The sequence below is a fragment of the Eschrichtius robustus genome, chromosome 20, assembly GCF_028021215.1.
Source record: "Eschrichtius robustus isolate mEscRob2 chromosome 20, mEscRob2.pri, whole genome shotgun sequence".
NCBI lineage: Eukaryota > Metazoa > Chordata > Mammalia > Artiodactyla > Eschrichtiidae > Eschrichtius > Eschrichtius robustus.
In genome coordinates, this window is record NC_090843.1 from 64,443,825 (window position 1) to 64,456,965 (window position 13,141).

Sequence of the window (13,141 nt, forward strand, 5' to 3'; positions counted from 1 at the left end):
CTATTGAACAAGATCTGATAGAGAATTCAGTTTGTGTTAATTTATATATATGTATTTTTTTTTCATTAGCTAGTGTGGTAAATGTTCCTTGATGCCCATCAGCAGAAACGAAAGCTCCTTTTAGACCTCTTCTTGCCATTTTAGCATTTACAATTCAGTTTGTTACACATTCTGTGAAGAATAGAAGAACCAAACTTGAAATCTGTCTTAATATTAGACTTGCAATGAGGATTGTTTTTAATTCAGTAACCGTAGAAATATCTTTCAAAAAATAGGTTCTTTTTGTAGCCCCTGCTGCTAGTCGTCTGCCTTGGTGGTGCTTGTGCAGTAGACCCTGGATGGTAGCAGAAGCCCCCGAGGGGCGTGATGGGAGCAGGCAGGCCAGTAGACCCTGGATGGTAGCAGAAGTCCCCGAGGGGCGTGTTGGGAGCAGGCCGGCTTTCTCACCACTGCCCCTTGCCTGTGTCTTCCTCCTCACCATGCTGCCTTTTGTTAGACCTTCACTGCCTTTGTAGCTTTTTGTCATGAATGACCTTACCTATCTTGACACCGAGGGCACAGAGCGATGGGGGGCAACAGGAGTACATCTCCCTCTTGTTCCTTGTTTGACAGTGGCAGATACTGGTTGGCAATTAAGCCAAATATGGCCCAAGAGATAGGGGCCCTTATCTCGTATGAGGCATCTTTCTTTTATTTAGAAAGTTAGTGCGAGGCAGAAAACTACCTCAAACTGACTGTTAGTTTTAAAATTGGCTTCCTGGGAGAAAAATTGCCTTGTATCACATTTAAACTTGAGGCTAGGATTCATTTAGTCTCCAAACAGACTCTTCTCCTGGACTGTTTTTAACAGTTCACTTTGCTGTTACCCTTCCCAGTTGTAGGTTCCAAAAATGTTTGTAAATGCTCTAATTTCGGCATTGTAATACGTATAGAAAAGAGGGGGTGTGCAGTGAAGCTTTCAGGAACGTGTTGTTTATATTTTGATTGAATGATTTGCAAGTTAACGTGGCACCAGAAGAAAGAAAGTGATTGACAGTGGAGAATGTACTTAGTGCCAACAACCTCTGGTCACCACGGCCATCGTCCTAGAAACTATCGATTTCTCTCTTTGCCACTCTGCAGACTTGGTTAATCAATGAAGAGCCTCAGTCCTGCCTCCTGGATATTGGTCTGGTCAATTGCTTCTCTCTTCCTCCTTTGCCAGTTGCTTGATTGGAGCCCTCACCTCTCACAGATGCTGAGTTTCCTTCCTTCAGTCTTTTTTTTCTTTCTAATCCATCCTTCATATTTGAGCCCCCTGACGTGGTTCTCCAAGTAAAACCTTTTGATGATTTCCCCCTTTCTACAGAGTAACCCAGCCTTTTCATCAGTGCTTACATGCCTGCCTGGCTGGCCTGTGGCCCAATACTCCTTTCTTAGCCATACCCTACCAGAACAGGTGTGAATGTTCCCTTGACGTTAGTAATTTACCCTGTGATGTTGCCCCTGCCGTCAGGCATCCTCGTGGCTTGCCTTTCTTGTCTGTTGAGTGCACTCGACTTCAGGACCCAGCTCAAGTATCATTTTCTCTATGAAGCCTTTCAAGACTGCTTATCTTCCTACACCAGGAAGGATATCTTATTCATTGTTTCCTTAGTGTCTCGCAGGTGCCTGGCACATAGAACATAGTCAACATATGTTTGAGGCATTAATTACTTCTATCTATAGACTTAGAATAAAATTATATTATGTAAATGTGAAGGTTTTAAATTAATTTTTTTCTGCCAAACGATAGGTTAATCTGTTCTTAGCAGTTAAGCCAACATGAAGTCAAATATGTAATAAAATTTTGCAAAACTTAAATCTTGGGATATGCAAACACCTTAAATATCAGCCTTTAAAATTAGCCCTGAAGAGGTAAGTGCCTTTACATAATAGGATACCAGTAAATATTTGTCATGATACGATTTCCCCCTTGTCTCTCAGTATTCTCTGTTACAGCCTCACTTAGCCTGCCTGTTCTTGGCATAGACTCTGTGTAACGTGGAGTGCCTCAAGAAAGCAGGTTTAAACGTTGGAGAGTGTAGGTCGTCTAGAGAGAATCAGCTGTAGGTGCTAGATATTCCAAATTTATCATCTGTGATTATGCTGTTTGTGTGTTATTTAACATATTACCTTAAAGCTAATAAATTTTCTGAGAATTACATTTTGGCTTTTTGAGATTAGAACATTGTTCTCAACTGCAGACTGTTTTGATTGTTGTAACTTGGGGGAGGGGTGGAGTGCTGCTGGCATCTAGTGGGTAGAGGCCAGGGGTACTACCGAATAGCCTACAGTGCACAGGACAGCCCCCATGACAAAGAAATGTCTGGCCCAAATGTTAATAATACCAAGGTCAACAAATCGACTTAAAACTATCTACAGAAATAGCATTAGCTATGCAAGTTCAGTGGTTTTTTATAGTTTTGTATATGATATTTTTGATATGTTTATTTCTCATCTTAATAACATTTTAAGTTTCTTGGAGTTTGGAAAGTGCATTACACTACTTTGAGCTTCCTTTGGTAATTAAACATAGTTCTTTTCACATAATATATGCTAAATAAATATTTGAACTATTGTAATTGATAAATGAAAAGAATAATGTTTATTTTAAGGGAACATCTTTCTTTACACTTGGGGATACTGATTGATTCCATTCCCATTTGTGTGTTGCATCAGAAGCCCTGGAGAGTTTCCCAGCCACAGTGCGTGGACGTGGGAGTCTCTGGCAGCGGGCAGTGAGCCCTTGTTGTTACTAGTGAGCATGTGCTGGGGCAAGAGAGAGATCTGAGAACCCCCGACACATTTGCTGGATGTCAAATTCCAGCTTAAACAGCTTTAGTATTGAATTTTGTTATATTTCATTTGTCTATTAAAGGTAGATTTCTGTTAGATAGCACTTTGGTCTAGATGATTTTACTTTTGAAAAAGGCATGTAAAAGTATATAATTCAACATTTATTTATTACTGAATACTTTGAGTAATTCAAACTAGTTGTTTTCTCTATTGTTATTACTAAGGTTTTCTTATAATTGGAAAATATGCTCATTGTAAGCTTTTCTTCAAAGAGATCAACTTGGCTTACCGTAGTAAAGATTGGCAACTTTAATGAAAATTTAAAAACATAAAATACCATAAAGACATTGAGTTGAAGTATTAAAAATGTTTGAAGGATTCATTTCTAATAGTGAATATCTGTTCCCTCTCCCTGGAATCTTAATATCTATTTGTTTTTAAGAACTTATCAATTCTTTAGGTTTTGCTTTCAATACAAATGTTCAGATTTGACTGAATTTCGTGAGGGAGTTATGAAAATAAAATTAGAGAGTATTTCAGGCTATCATATGAAAGAAGAATATTTGGAAATAAGGATAAGTTTGACTGTAGATTAGTATTTAGGTAAATATTAAATTGGAAGTGATTTTGCATTTAGGTAATTAATTTTTAATTATACAATTTAATAATGTTTTTATCTAGAAAAAAGCAGAAGAAGCTCATAAAATATTTGAAGGTCTTGGCCCAAAAGTTGAACTGGTAAGTAAGAAATTTCTTTTTTCATGTCTAGTGCTCTTTTTGTAGCAGTTTTTCTTGGGATAAAATGGAATACAGTCACTTACTTTGGGATGAGAGTGATGTAGCTGGGCAGTAAGGGTGATAAGCTTGAAATAATGTGCAGGAACTTGGTTACCTTTGCAGAAGCATTTTCCTGATTGTGTTTTTGCCTGAGCAGCCATTTAATCACTCGGGTAGAAGGAGAAAGAAGTAAGAACAGAAATAGAAAGCTCTTTGAATCATACTGTTAGGGTGGTATTGGTGTTAAATCCTCCTTTGCCCTTGAGATTAAAAAAAAATCTATGAGTGAATTTATTACGGGATACAGTGGATTTATGAACTTTCTTAGAGCAGTGGCATTGTTAGGAGATGGGGTGGACAGAATTATTCAGGGAACCTGAGTCTGGAGGTTTTGGTAGGGCGTCTGTTGTGTAGACCCAGTAGTACTGTACCTCGGCTTCCATTGAGATAGAAATTGTGTCTTTGTCTCTTCATATACATATGATGTACAACATTTTGTATATAAATGTTTGATTTATTTTATAGCCACTCTATAACCAGCCATCAGATACCAAGGTGTACCATGAGAACATCAAGACGTAAGTATTGATCATCTTTGGAGTTCTTCAGTTAAAGACCGTATATTCTATAAAGAGATCATTTTTATGTTATCTGCTGACATAGTAGTATAATATAGTGTAGGTGTGTTTTAGATTTGTGTAATTTGCTGTCGTTTTACTATATGTTATCTTCCTCTGGCTTCTTGGGGGTTGGGGTAACAGCTTTGAGTTTCCGAGGCCAAAAAATGAAATAAATTATTGCATAAAACTAGCTGGTTTTATAATCTGCTAGTAAAAAAGGTGGATACTTAACATTGAAATGGCTTACCTTGAGGCTTGAATTTTTTGCCTCCTGTTTTGTCTTTTTTTCAGTGGAGTACCTGCAAGGCGCATGATGAAGTAAGATAATGAAGCTTTTTCATTTAAGACTAGTGATGACACCGTCCCCCACCAAGCCACATCTGCCATTGCAAAGTAGAAGTGCCACGGATCATTTTATCATTATTCAAAATCCTATTCTAGGGAAATCCCTTCCATGACTCTTGCTAATGACGGTATTTGTAGACCCTTCTGCCATTTCATGTCCTGGTGCCTTGGAAGCGCTCAGCCACCTCATGTGGGCGAGGAGACCGCTCCAGGTTGTAGTTTGCGTAGCCTTGCTCATCCCAGACACCAGGCCTGTATGGATGCACAGTTTGGAATGAGAAAATAAGTGAAAAGAAAACCTAATTTACTGATCTGATTGAAGTAAGAGAGGAAGCTAGATAGGTATCTTTTTGTTTATTATCGTACTTTAAGAGCATTTTAGATGAGGTATTCTTAGTTTGTAACAAAAATGTGATATTTCTGCTTTGTATGTTTTATTAAGTATAACCAGAACATTATACTTATTTACTGGTACCGTTACTAATGAGCACATTGCTATTTATATATATATATATATATATATATATATATATATATATATGTATATATATCTATCTATCTATCTATCTTTTTTTTTTCTTTTAAAAAATTTTCTTACTGAGAGTATGTGCAATAGTTGACTACTTTGCAGAACTGGTGGCAAATATAACTTGCATGGTAGTATGCATGACAAAAATTGAAATTTGAATAATTTTAACTTTTGTTAAGTAAGTGGTTTATAATAAAAGTCATATACTTAGAATTCTTCTGTGAGATGCGGCTGTGGGCTTGACAACCCTTAGAAGCAGGTTAGGCAAAACTCATATAAAATATACCTTGTTTTGGAACTGTTTCGCTGTTTTAACATTTTTACAAAGGAGAATAGCAGATGAAATCTAGTTGGCTACTTTTAATGATTTTTTTTTTCCGCAAAGCTTCCGTTATGTGTGTGTTCTGTCTTTTCCCTGATATTAGCTGCACAGCAGCCCGGATTTATTTCACGTTAGCTACATTGCCTACTACAGTGCTTATCACACTGTCCTGAGATGGGGTTCTTCATTTACGTTCTTAGGAAACATTTTAAGTTATATTTATTGATTGTCATTTGCTTTTGAGTAGCACATAATTACAATGAGAGCAAACTGAATATATGGTAACGCTCCTACTGTGCATCACCTTGTGAGATATCGTTTACTCAGCTGCATGCGTCTATATGAATCGTTCAGTAGCTAGTCTTTCATCACCGTCATTTGCTTTGTATGAAATAGCAAACGTTCCTTTTAATAATTCTCTTCATCTCTCGGCTACTTTTCCATATAGCCAGCTCCGGACTGTCCATGCTTATTTGAGTGGAGCCGGTGTCAGTGTTAGTCCTGAGTGGCAGATAATCCAAAAAATTACTTCTGCTTGCCTTGGCTTTGTATTTATATTTGAATAATCAGCTTGAAATCCTTTCTGGAAGTAGGTGGGGTATAAATATTTATATCTGAGCCTGCATGTCATTGTTTTTGAAGGTTGCAGTGCTTCCAATTTGAAAAGTGAAACTATTACGCTAAGTTATAAGGGAAGTCTTCCTGTCCTGTCACGTTGGCCTCCGTGGCGTCTTAGAGTGTATTGTGTTGTTTCTCCGTAAAGCAGAAGCCGCCTCTGTGTTGGTGTACTCCCACAGGAGGGAGGGCAGCACATACCTGAGGGAGGAGATAACTTTAAAAGCTCCGCCTTCTCTTACGCCCCCCTCCCTCCGAGAGTGTGCCAAGGTGTTTATCTCACGAGGGTTCTTAAGGAGAATCAGTAACTGTGTAATCAGAACTTGAAAATAATATTTGCCTTACAATTGAACGTAATAACTAAAAATGAACTACTTGTATTAAAGTCTTACTATAGAATGGGAGGAATTTTAGTCAGTTCTAATTATTGCAGGAGTCTTATTTTGCAGGGTGAAAAAAATTAGGGTTAACTTTGATTACATCATATATTCTTAAGTGATCTTCGCTTGTTTTTCAGTGTCTCTGAGAACAAAAAAGTGAATGCATTATTGTACTTTTTCTTAATGTCATACAACCATATTTTTCTCTTCTAGAAACCAGGTGATGAGGAAAAAACTCATTTTATTTTTTAAAAGAAGAAATCATGCAAGAAAACAAAGGGTGAGGTCCTATCCTTGTTAACTGAAATTTGTGCAACTTTCCCGTCCGCGCTTCTTCAGGCATTCGCTTTCCCATTGTAGTGAGAACGGTTCTTGACCACACATGAGAACAGGTGCTGATTTAGACAGTAACTATAGATGTGACGTAAATATAAAACGAATTCTAGCAACATTTTGATGTCATAAATCACATTTAATATCATTATCAAATTAATTTCTTTGGTCATCTGTGTATAACATTTTCATCTAGCCAAAATAAAGAAAATGGTGAGTAGTTAAAAAAAAATATGAAAGAGAAATAGGATGATCTACATTTAGTCTCTTAACCCTCAAACAAATGTGGGTAAGTTGTGGTCATGCTGATAAGACATCACTGTTCTTTCTTATTAGAAACTGGGTCAGCTAAAGTTCAGCTTTTTCAAATTCACATCGTTCTTCATATTTATTATATGACTTGCAGCCTAAAAATTTTGTGGTTATAATCTTCATGGAAATTAAGTTGCAGAAAATATAATGCCAGTATTCTTATTTTTATAGTGTGTTCCTACTAATTTTAGACAGACTATTCATTTAAATTGTTTTTTAGTGAATAAATGATGTTCTTTGAGTCACATCAGAAATGAACTTTGTACCTTGTATTTAAGGACCTGGCAGTTTAATGAATTGTAAGGGTCAACAGCTTTTATTTGGTGTATAACTTCTAACGTTCTAATTTGCCAGTCTAGTCCTTCAGGTACTTTCTTAAATTACCGGTCTTGAATCTTTTTTTTTCTTTGGCCAAGAGCATACACATATAAATAAGAAATTAGCTAAAGTATTTTTTTCTATCTGATAATTTTGTTGTAATTATGGTGTAATTGCTAAATTTGCTATCTGGAGACACAAACACAGAAGCACGGACTTTGTTTTCATACGTCACAGGGTATTTAGTTATGAAGTTTATATGTTCATTGATTTGCTTAATAAATACTTATTGGCTATTTCCTTTGTCCCATGTATTATTCTACAAAGGGAGTGGGCAGCCATGTGGCTTTAGCCCTTAGGGAGCCTGAGGAGTAAGGGGGCAGGTGAGGCTGCAGGCGATGACAGTGTTGTGGTCTTACGATGGCACAGGATGTACAGAGGAGCATGAGAGCGTGTAAGGGGACAGCTGGCGCAGATATGAATCATGAGGGGTGTTGCACAGGAAAACCACTCCTCTGCAGACTTCCACAAGCAGTGGGAGCAGCTCACAGGAAGGTCTGGGGAGTGGAGGGAGTGTGGCAGGTTGGAGAGGGCTGGGCTGGGACTGAGCTGGGAGGGTGGCGAGGAGTGAGGCTGCGCAGGGAAGCCAGGGCGGGGTCGTGCACAGCCCAGGGGTCATGAGGCGGCTTTGGGTCAGATCCTGAGGGCGGCTTTTAAGTGTTTGAGCTGAGGAAGTGAAATGTTGAGCTCTGTGTTTTAAGAAGTTGCATCTGGTTTTGCCATTCAGGGTGCATGGGAGTCATGTAGGAAGGAGGCCGTTGCTTGAATCCAGATGAGACCGAGGGGGCGGCATAGTGCTGAGCGCAGGTGGAGGCCCAGGAGTGGACAGGCTATGAGGAGACGGGGCATGGGGAAGGCAGTGCTTTCCCCTCGCGGCTGCTTCCTGGAGCTGACCGTGTGGCAGGCCCTTTCGTTGTCTCACACCCACGGTCCGGGTCTTGTAGTGCACGGTCCTGTTTTTCTTCTTCTCTGTTTAAAAAAATGAGATCATACATTATTCTTTTCTCTAAAAGCATTCGTTCTCGATTTCATGTAGTTTACTGCATTTTTTTTTTTATCATAAAGTACAACCAATTTCTGCCTTTTCCAGACTGTCAAAAATGTGCATTATATGGCATTATTTGTAGTAAGAAAAAACTGCAAGTAACCATAACGTCCAGCAGTAGAGGGATGGTTTAAGTGTGAGGGTTTTCTCTCACGTATTGGAAGGATAACAACAAAATGTTAGTCCGCTTGCCTTTGGGATTATGAACTATTTACATATTTCTATTTCTCATTTTCCTTTTTTTTTTGACAGTGAAGATGTAATTGTTATCAGAGTGGCTCATCATTTAGTTTGTTAATTTGTGTAGTCTTAATATTAACTAAAAAATCCAGCCACGATAGGCTCTATGTGTTGATCTTTCGTAGAAAACAGCTCCCTTTCTTTCTCTTCTTTCAGATCAAGGACAGCTTTTCATTCACAGTTGAGTCATAGGCCACATGTACTTCTGACTTAGCCTTAAGAAGTAACCTTTACTTTAAAGTATTAGGTTTGTCAGAATCACAGAGTTTAGTTTAATTATTAATTTGCTACGGGTATTTAATAGGAGCAAAAAATCTGCCAACGTTATGATCAGCTCATGGAGGCATGGGAGAAAAAAGTGGACAGAATAGAAAATAATCCTCGGAGGAAAGCTAAAGAAAGCAAAACAAGGGAGTACTATGAAAAGCAGTTTCCAGAAATTCGAAAACAAAGAGAACAGCAAGAACGGTTTCAGCGGTAAGTGGTTTGATGTTTAATGGCTATGCTGTTTTCCTTTGAATCATACTTTTTTGATCCTTCACGATATTTATTGTTACCTGAATCTAATCATTAAGAAAGTTCATAAAGAACTTTTATTATGTTTTTCCTCTTTTTTTTTTAACGGAAGTATAGTTGATTTACAGTGTTGTGTTAATTTCTGCTATATAGCAAAGTGATTCAGTTATATATATATATATATATATACACATTCTTTTTAATATTCTTTTCCACTATGGTTTATCACAGGATATTGAATACAGTTCCCTGTACTATACAGTAGGGCCTTGTTTATCCATTCTATATATAATAGTTTACATCTGCTAATCCCAAACTCCCAATCCATCCCTCCCCCACCCCTTGGCAACCACAAGTCTGTTCTCTGTGTCTCTGAGTCTAAGAACTTTTATTTTGAATATAAAACTTCATTATCAGCTAACAATGTTTATGCCTTAGTGAATTTAGTATTAATTTTTTATATTTAATCATGCTGTTGAATCTAAATTTAAGTGAATATTTTGAAATTAATTCTTCAGTTCTTGAAAATGCTCATTCCTTTGGAAATGAGTTAGTAAGAATAGACTTGAACGTCTCACAGTTCTTCGTTACCTCCCAACATGATCAAAACTCTTAAATTGATTGCTAATTGAGAGAGTCTTTGTTATTGGTATGTAGTTTCTGATTTCTTTTTACTTTTAGAGACCAAGTACTTTTGCAAAGGTAGAAGCTTTAGTTTTCTTCTCTACTGTCTCATGAAAGCCCCGTTAATCACAGTTAAGTTTCTGTCAGGGATGATGATTGTGTTTTTTTCCCATCCCTTTTAAAATGTTTTGTGTATTTTTCTAAGTCGGCTGTCCTGTTCTCTGGAAGGCAGACAAAAGACTGCTATTTGAGATGAAAATGACACCAATAACTGTAGTTTTCCAGAAGTTTCCCATAAACAGTTCTGCCATTGGAACTTAGACATGTAACCTTTAAAAAGAAATCTCAGCATTTAAATTGTTACTAATTTTATAGATAAATGGCTTAAACATATTGCTTAAAAGTAGTTTCTCAGTAGCATTTTAGGTTTCTTCTCTGACTTCTAGTTGATTAAAAAGTCCCATTCAGAAAAGAAATCGATGTGAAAGTAATCTAACTGATATGTCTTCTTTATAAAAGGCCTTTAAATATATCTATAATTTCTCCCTCATATTTAGAGTTGGGCAGAGGGGAGCTGGTCTTTCAGCCACCATTGCTAGGAGTGAACATGAGATTTCTGAAATTATTGATGGGCTCTCTGAACAGGAGGTAAGACAGTTAATTGATTTAATTCAAGTTAATTGATTAATTATTCAGGCATTTTAGCCTCATACCCCATAAACTAAGGGTTTATTTGTATATAACTGAGGGAACACTTATGGCATTTGAATTGTTCCAAAGTTTGTGGCCGACCATCGAAGGTTTTAAACAAGGCCGCCCTGTGATCATATTGCCATTTCTACGAAGATGGCTTTGGCAGCAGGGAGGCCTGGAAAGAGGTGAGGAGGCTGTTATGATAAAAATAAGGAGCTGAGTGAGGGCGACAGTGGTGGAAACGTGTAGGGAGGGCCTGGTGGAGAGATTGTAGAAGGTAGAGTGGACAGGACAAGTGTGGGGTGAGAAGGAAGAGCAGGTGAGAGGACTGAGCTGCTGGTGCCGCTTCCTAAAAGAGCAAAGGAGCGTGTACTTTGCAGGTGTTTGTATGTCAGGTGGTGGACCTTGAGGTTCGGGGGGGTGTCCAGAGTGTGATCTCTAGCCAGCTGAGATCTGATCTGATATTAATAAATCGGTTCTGAATAAGAGTAAATTTCTGTTCCTAACAGTGAATCTTCGTAGCTGTTTTCAAACTATCTCTGAAGGTCGGTCCAAAAACCATATATTGAGTTTTGCTAGTTTTGGTTTTATAATATGGCTTTTAAAAAGCCTCGTCTCTAAATTCTGAAAGGCATGCTTATTTGAACATCATGGTCCTCTTAAGTAATGAAGACAATTATTATATTGCTATACATTTCAGAATTTGTGGCCATAATCTCTGCAGTGATGACTAACTCTGTGTTAAATTTCTTTGCTCACTTTTTGACTGATTCTATAAGGGGGGCATCTGTAAACAGCCAAAACTAGTATCAGGTGAGGTGATTTCAAGCTAATGTGTCTGTCCCAAACCACACTTTGGTGTTCAGACTGATTGAGAGTACCCATAAAATTAGAACCTTTGTAAGGACTTGACTCTAAGGCAATGTCCGCTTCTAGGAGAAGAGTTTCAGGAAAAAAACCTAGCCTTGTATTGAGGTCAGTACTTACACTTTTTTTTTTTTTTTTTTAAGATGTGAACTGAAGCAATCTAATTCTAAACAGAATCATGTATTTGTGCATCTTTTTTTTTTTTTTAAATTTATTTCTTTATTTATTTTTGGGTGTGTTGGGTCTTCGTTTCTGTGCGAGGGCTTTCTCCAGTTGCGGCAAGCGGGGGCCACTCTTCATCGCGGTGCGCGGGCGTCTCACTATCGCGGCCTCTCCCGCCGCGGAGCACAGGCTCCAGACGCGCAGGCTCAGCAATTGTGGCTCACGGGCCCAGTTGCTCCGCGGCATGTGGGATCTTCCCAGACCAGGGCTCGAACCCGTGTCCCCTGCATTGGCAGGCGGACTCCCAACCACTGCGCCACCAGGGAAGCCCAGTACTTATACTTTTTGGTAAAAGTTTTTTCATGGAAGTTTGTGCTTATAAACTTACTGAATTAAACTGTGGGAAAAATAAATTGTATAACTGTAACCAAGTTTTAGTTGAAATTCTAAGGATAATAGTCTTAAATTTGCAATGGAAAGATTATGTAAGATTAACAAGAAGTGTTTAATACTTAAGTAAGTTTAGTTAATTTAAAATCAATGACCTTAAGATTTTGGTTCCTGTCTGCTTATTTTTCTATTTTATTATTCTTTAAAATGATGTTAAGACTTTTTAAAATGAGGCAATATTAATGTTAGTAAGTGCTTCATAAGATCACTACTTCAGTGACCTGTCCTTTAGGTCTAAGGTTCATTATTTGACGTATCAGCTTCCTTTAAGGAAAGAACTCTTCTCAAATTGTAGTAGTGGATTATAAAAAAATAATACCTGTACTCTCTGCCTCTCTTATTCATGCAATGAGTATTTATTAGATAATGTGTATAATTACTGTATGTTAGATGTTATGGTACCACTGCTGTTGTCATTAAAGTACATACGTGGTGTTTCATTGTCTATTAAGACAGTTGGTCTGTGGCCCTCTTTAAGTTTTATTCTCTGTAAATTGCATTTTTTTTCTTTTTTCTTTTTTTTTTTTCAGAATAATGAGAAACAAATGCGACAGCTCTCTGTGATCCCACCTATGATGTTTGATGCAGAACAGAGAAGGGTCAAGTTCATTAATATGAATGGGCTTATGGAGGACCCTATGAAGGTTTATAAAGATAGGCAGTTCATGAATGTTTGGACTGACCATGAGAAGGAGATCTTTAAGGACAAGTAATTTAAATTTTAAATTACTCTCTAATAGAAGCTTACATAAGTTAGTGAAAAGTATTGGCATTTACTTGTAAATTGAACTGTTTCCCCCAAAACTTGACCCCATTTTGGCATTTGAGTGGGTACTGTGGAAGTCAGAAAAGACAGATTTGATATGACCTTCCTGTAAGTTTATGGGTGGGAATGCAGGTACCAGGTAAGAACAGGGTTGTGGAGTCATTTTAAGAGTGGTACCCAAACCTGGGCGGTGTCCGATTCACCCGGGGGTGCATTTTAAAGTTACAGATTTCTGTGCTCTACTGTATTCCAATCCAGTCAGTTCCTGGCGGACGGTGCCCAGGAATCTGTGACCCTTAAGAGGACATTAGTATTTAGGAGTCGCTAGAAATTAGTCTACATTGTATTTC

At 37.9% G+C, this 13,141-nt stretch overlaps 1 protein-coding gene across 4 annotated transcripts in view; it reads left to right on the plus strand.

Annotated features, from left to right (window-relative positions):
- The window catches only part of NCOR1 (nuclear receptor corepressor 1), a 144,787-nt gene that overhangs the window by 53,980 nt on the left and 77,666 nt on the right, over positions 1-13,141 (plus strand). For 3 of the 4 annotated variants that reach the window (XM_068531639.1, XM_068531637.1, XM_068531638.1), the window contains exons 7-12: positions 3,499-3,555; positions 4,120-4,172; positions 6,619-6,685; positions 9,018-9,190; positions 10,411-10,501; positions 12,556-12,734. In XM_068531639.1, coding sequence (XP_068387740.1) covers positions 3,499-3,555; positions 4,120-4,172; positions 6,619-6,685; positions 9,018-9,190; positions 10,411-10,501; positions 12,556-12,734 — 620 coding nt within the window. Of the gene's footprint in view, positions 1-3,498; positions 3,556-4,119; positions 4,173-4,505; positions 4,533-6,618; positions 6,686-9,017; positions 9,191-10,410; positions 10,502-12,555; positions 12,735-13,141 lie in introns of all 4 variants that reach the window. The other variant, XM_068531636.1, reaches the window with a different exon arrangement.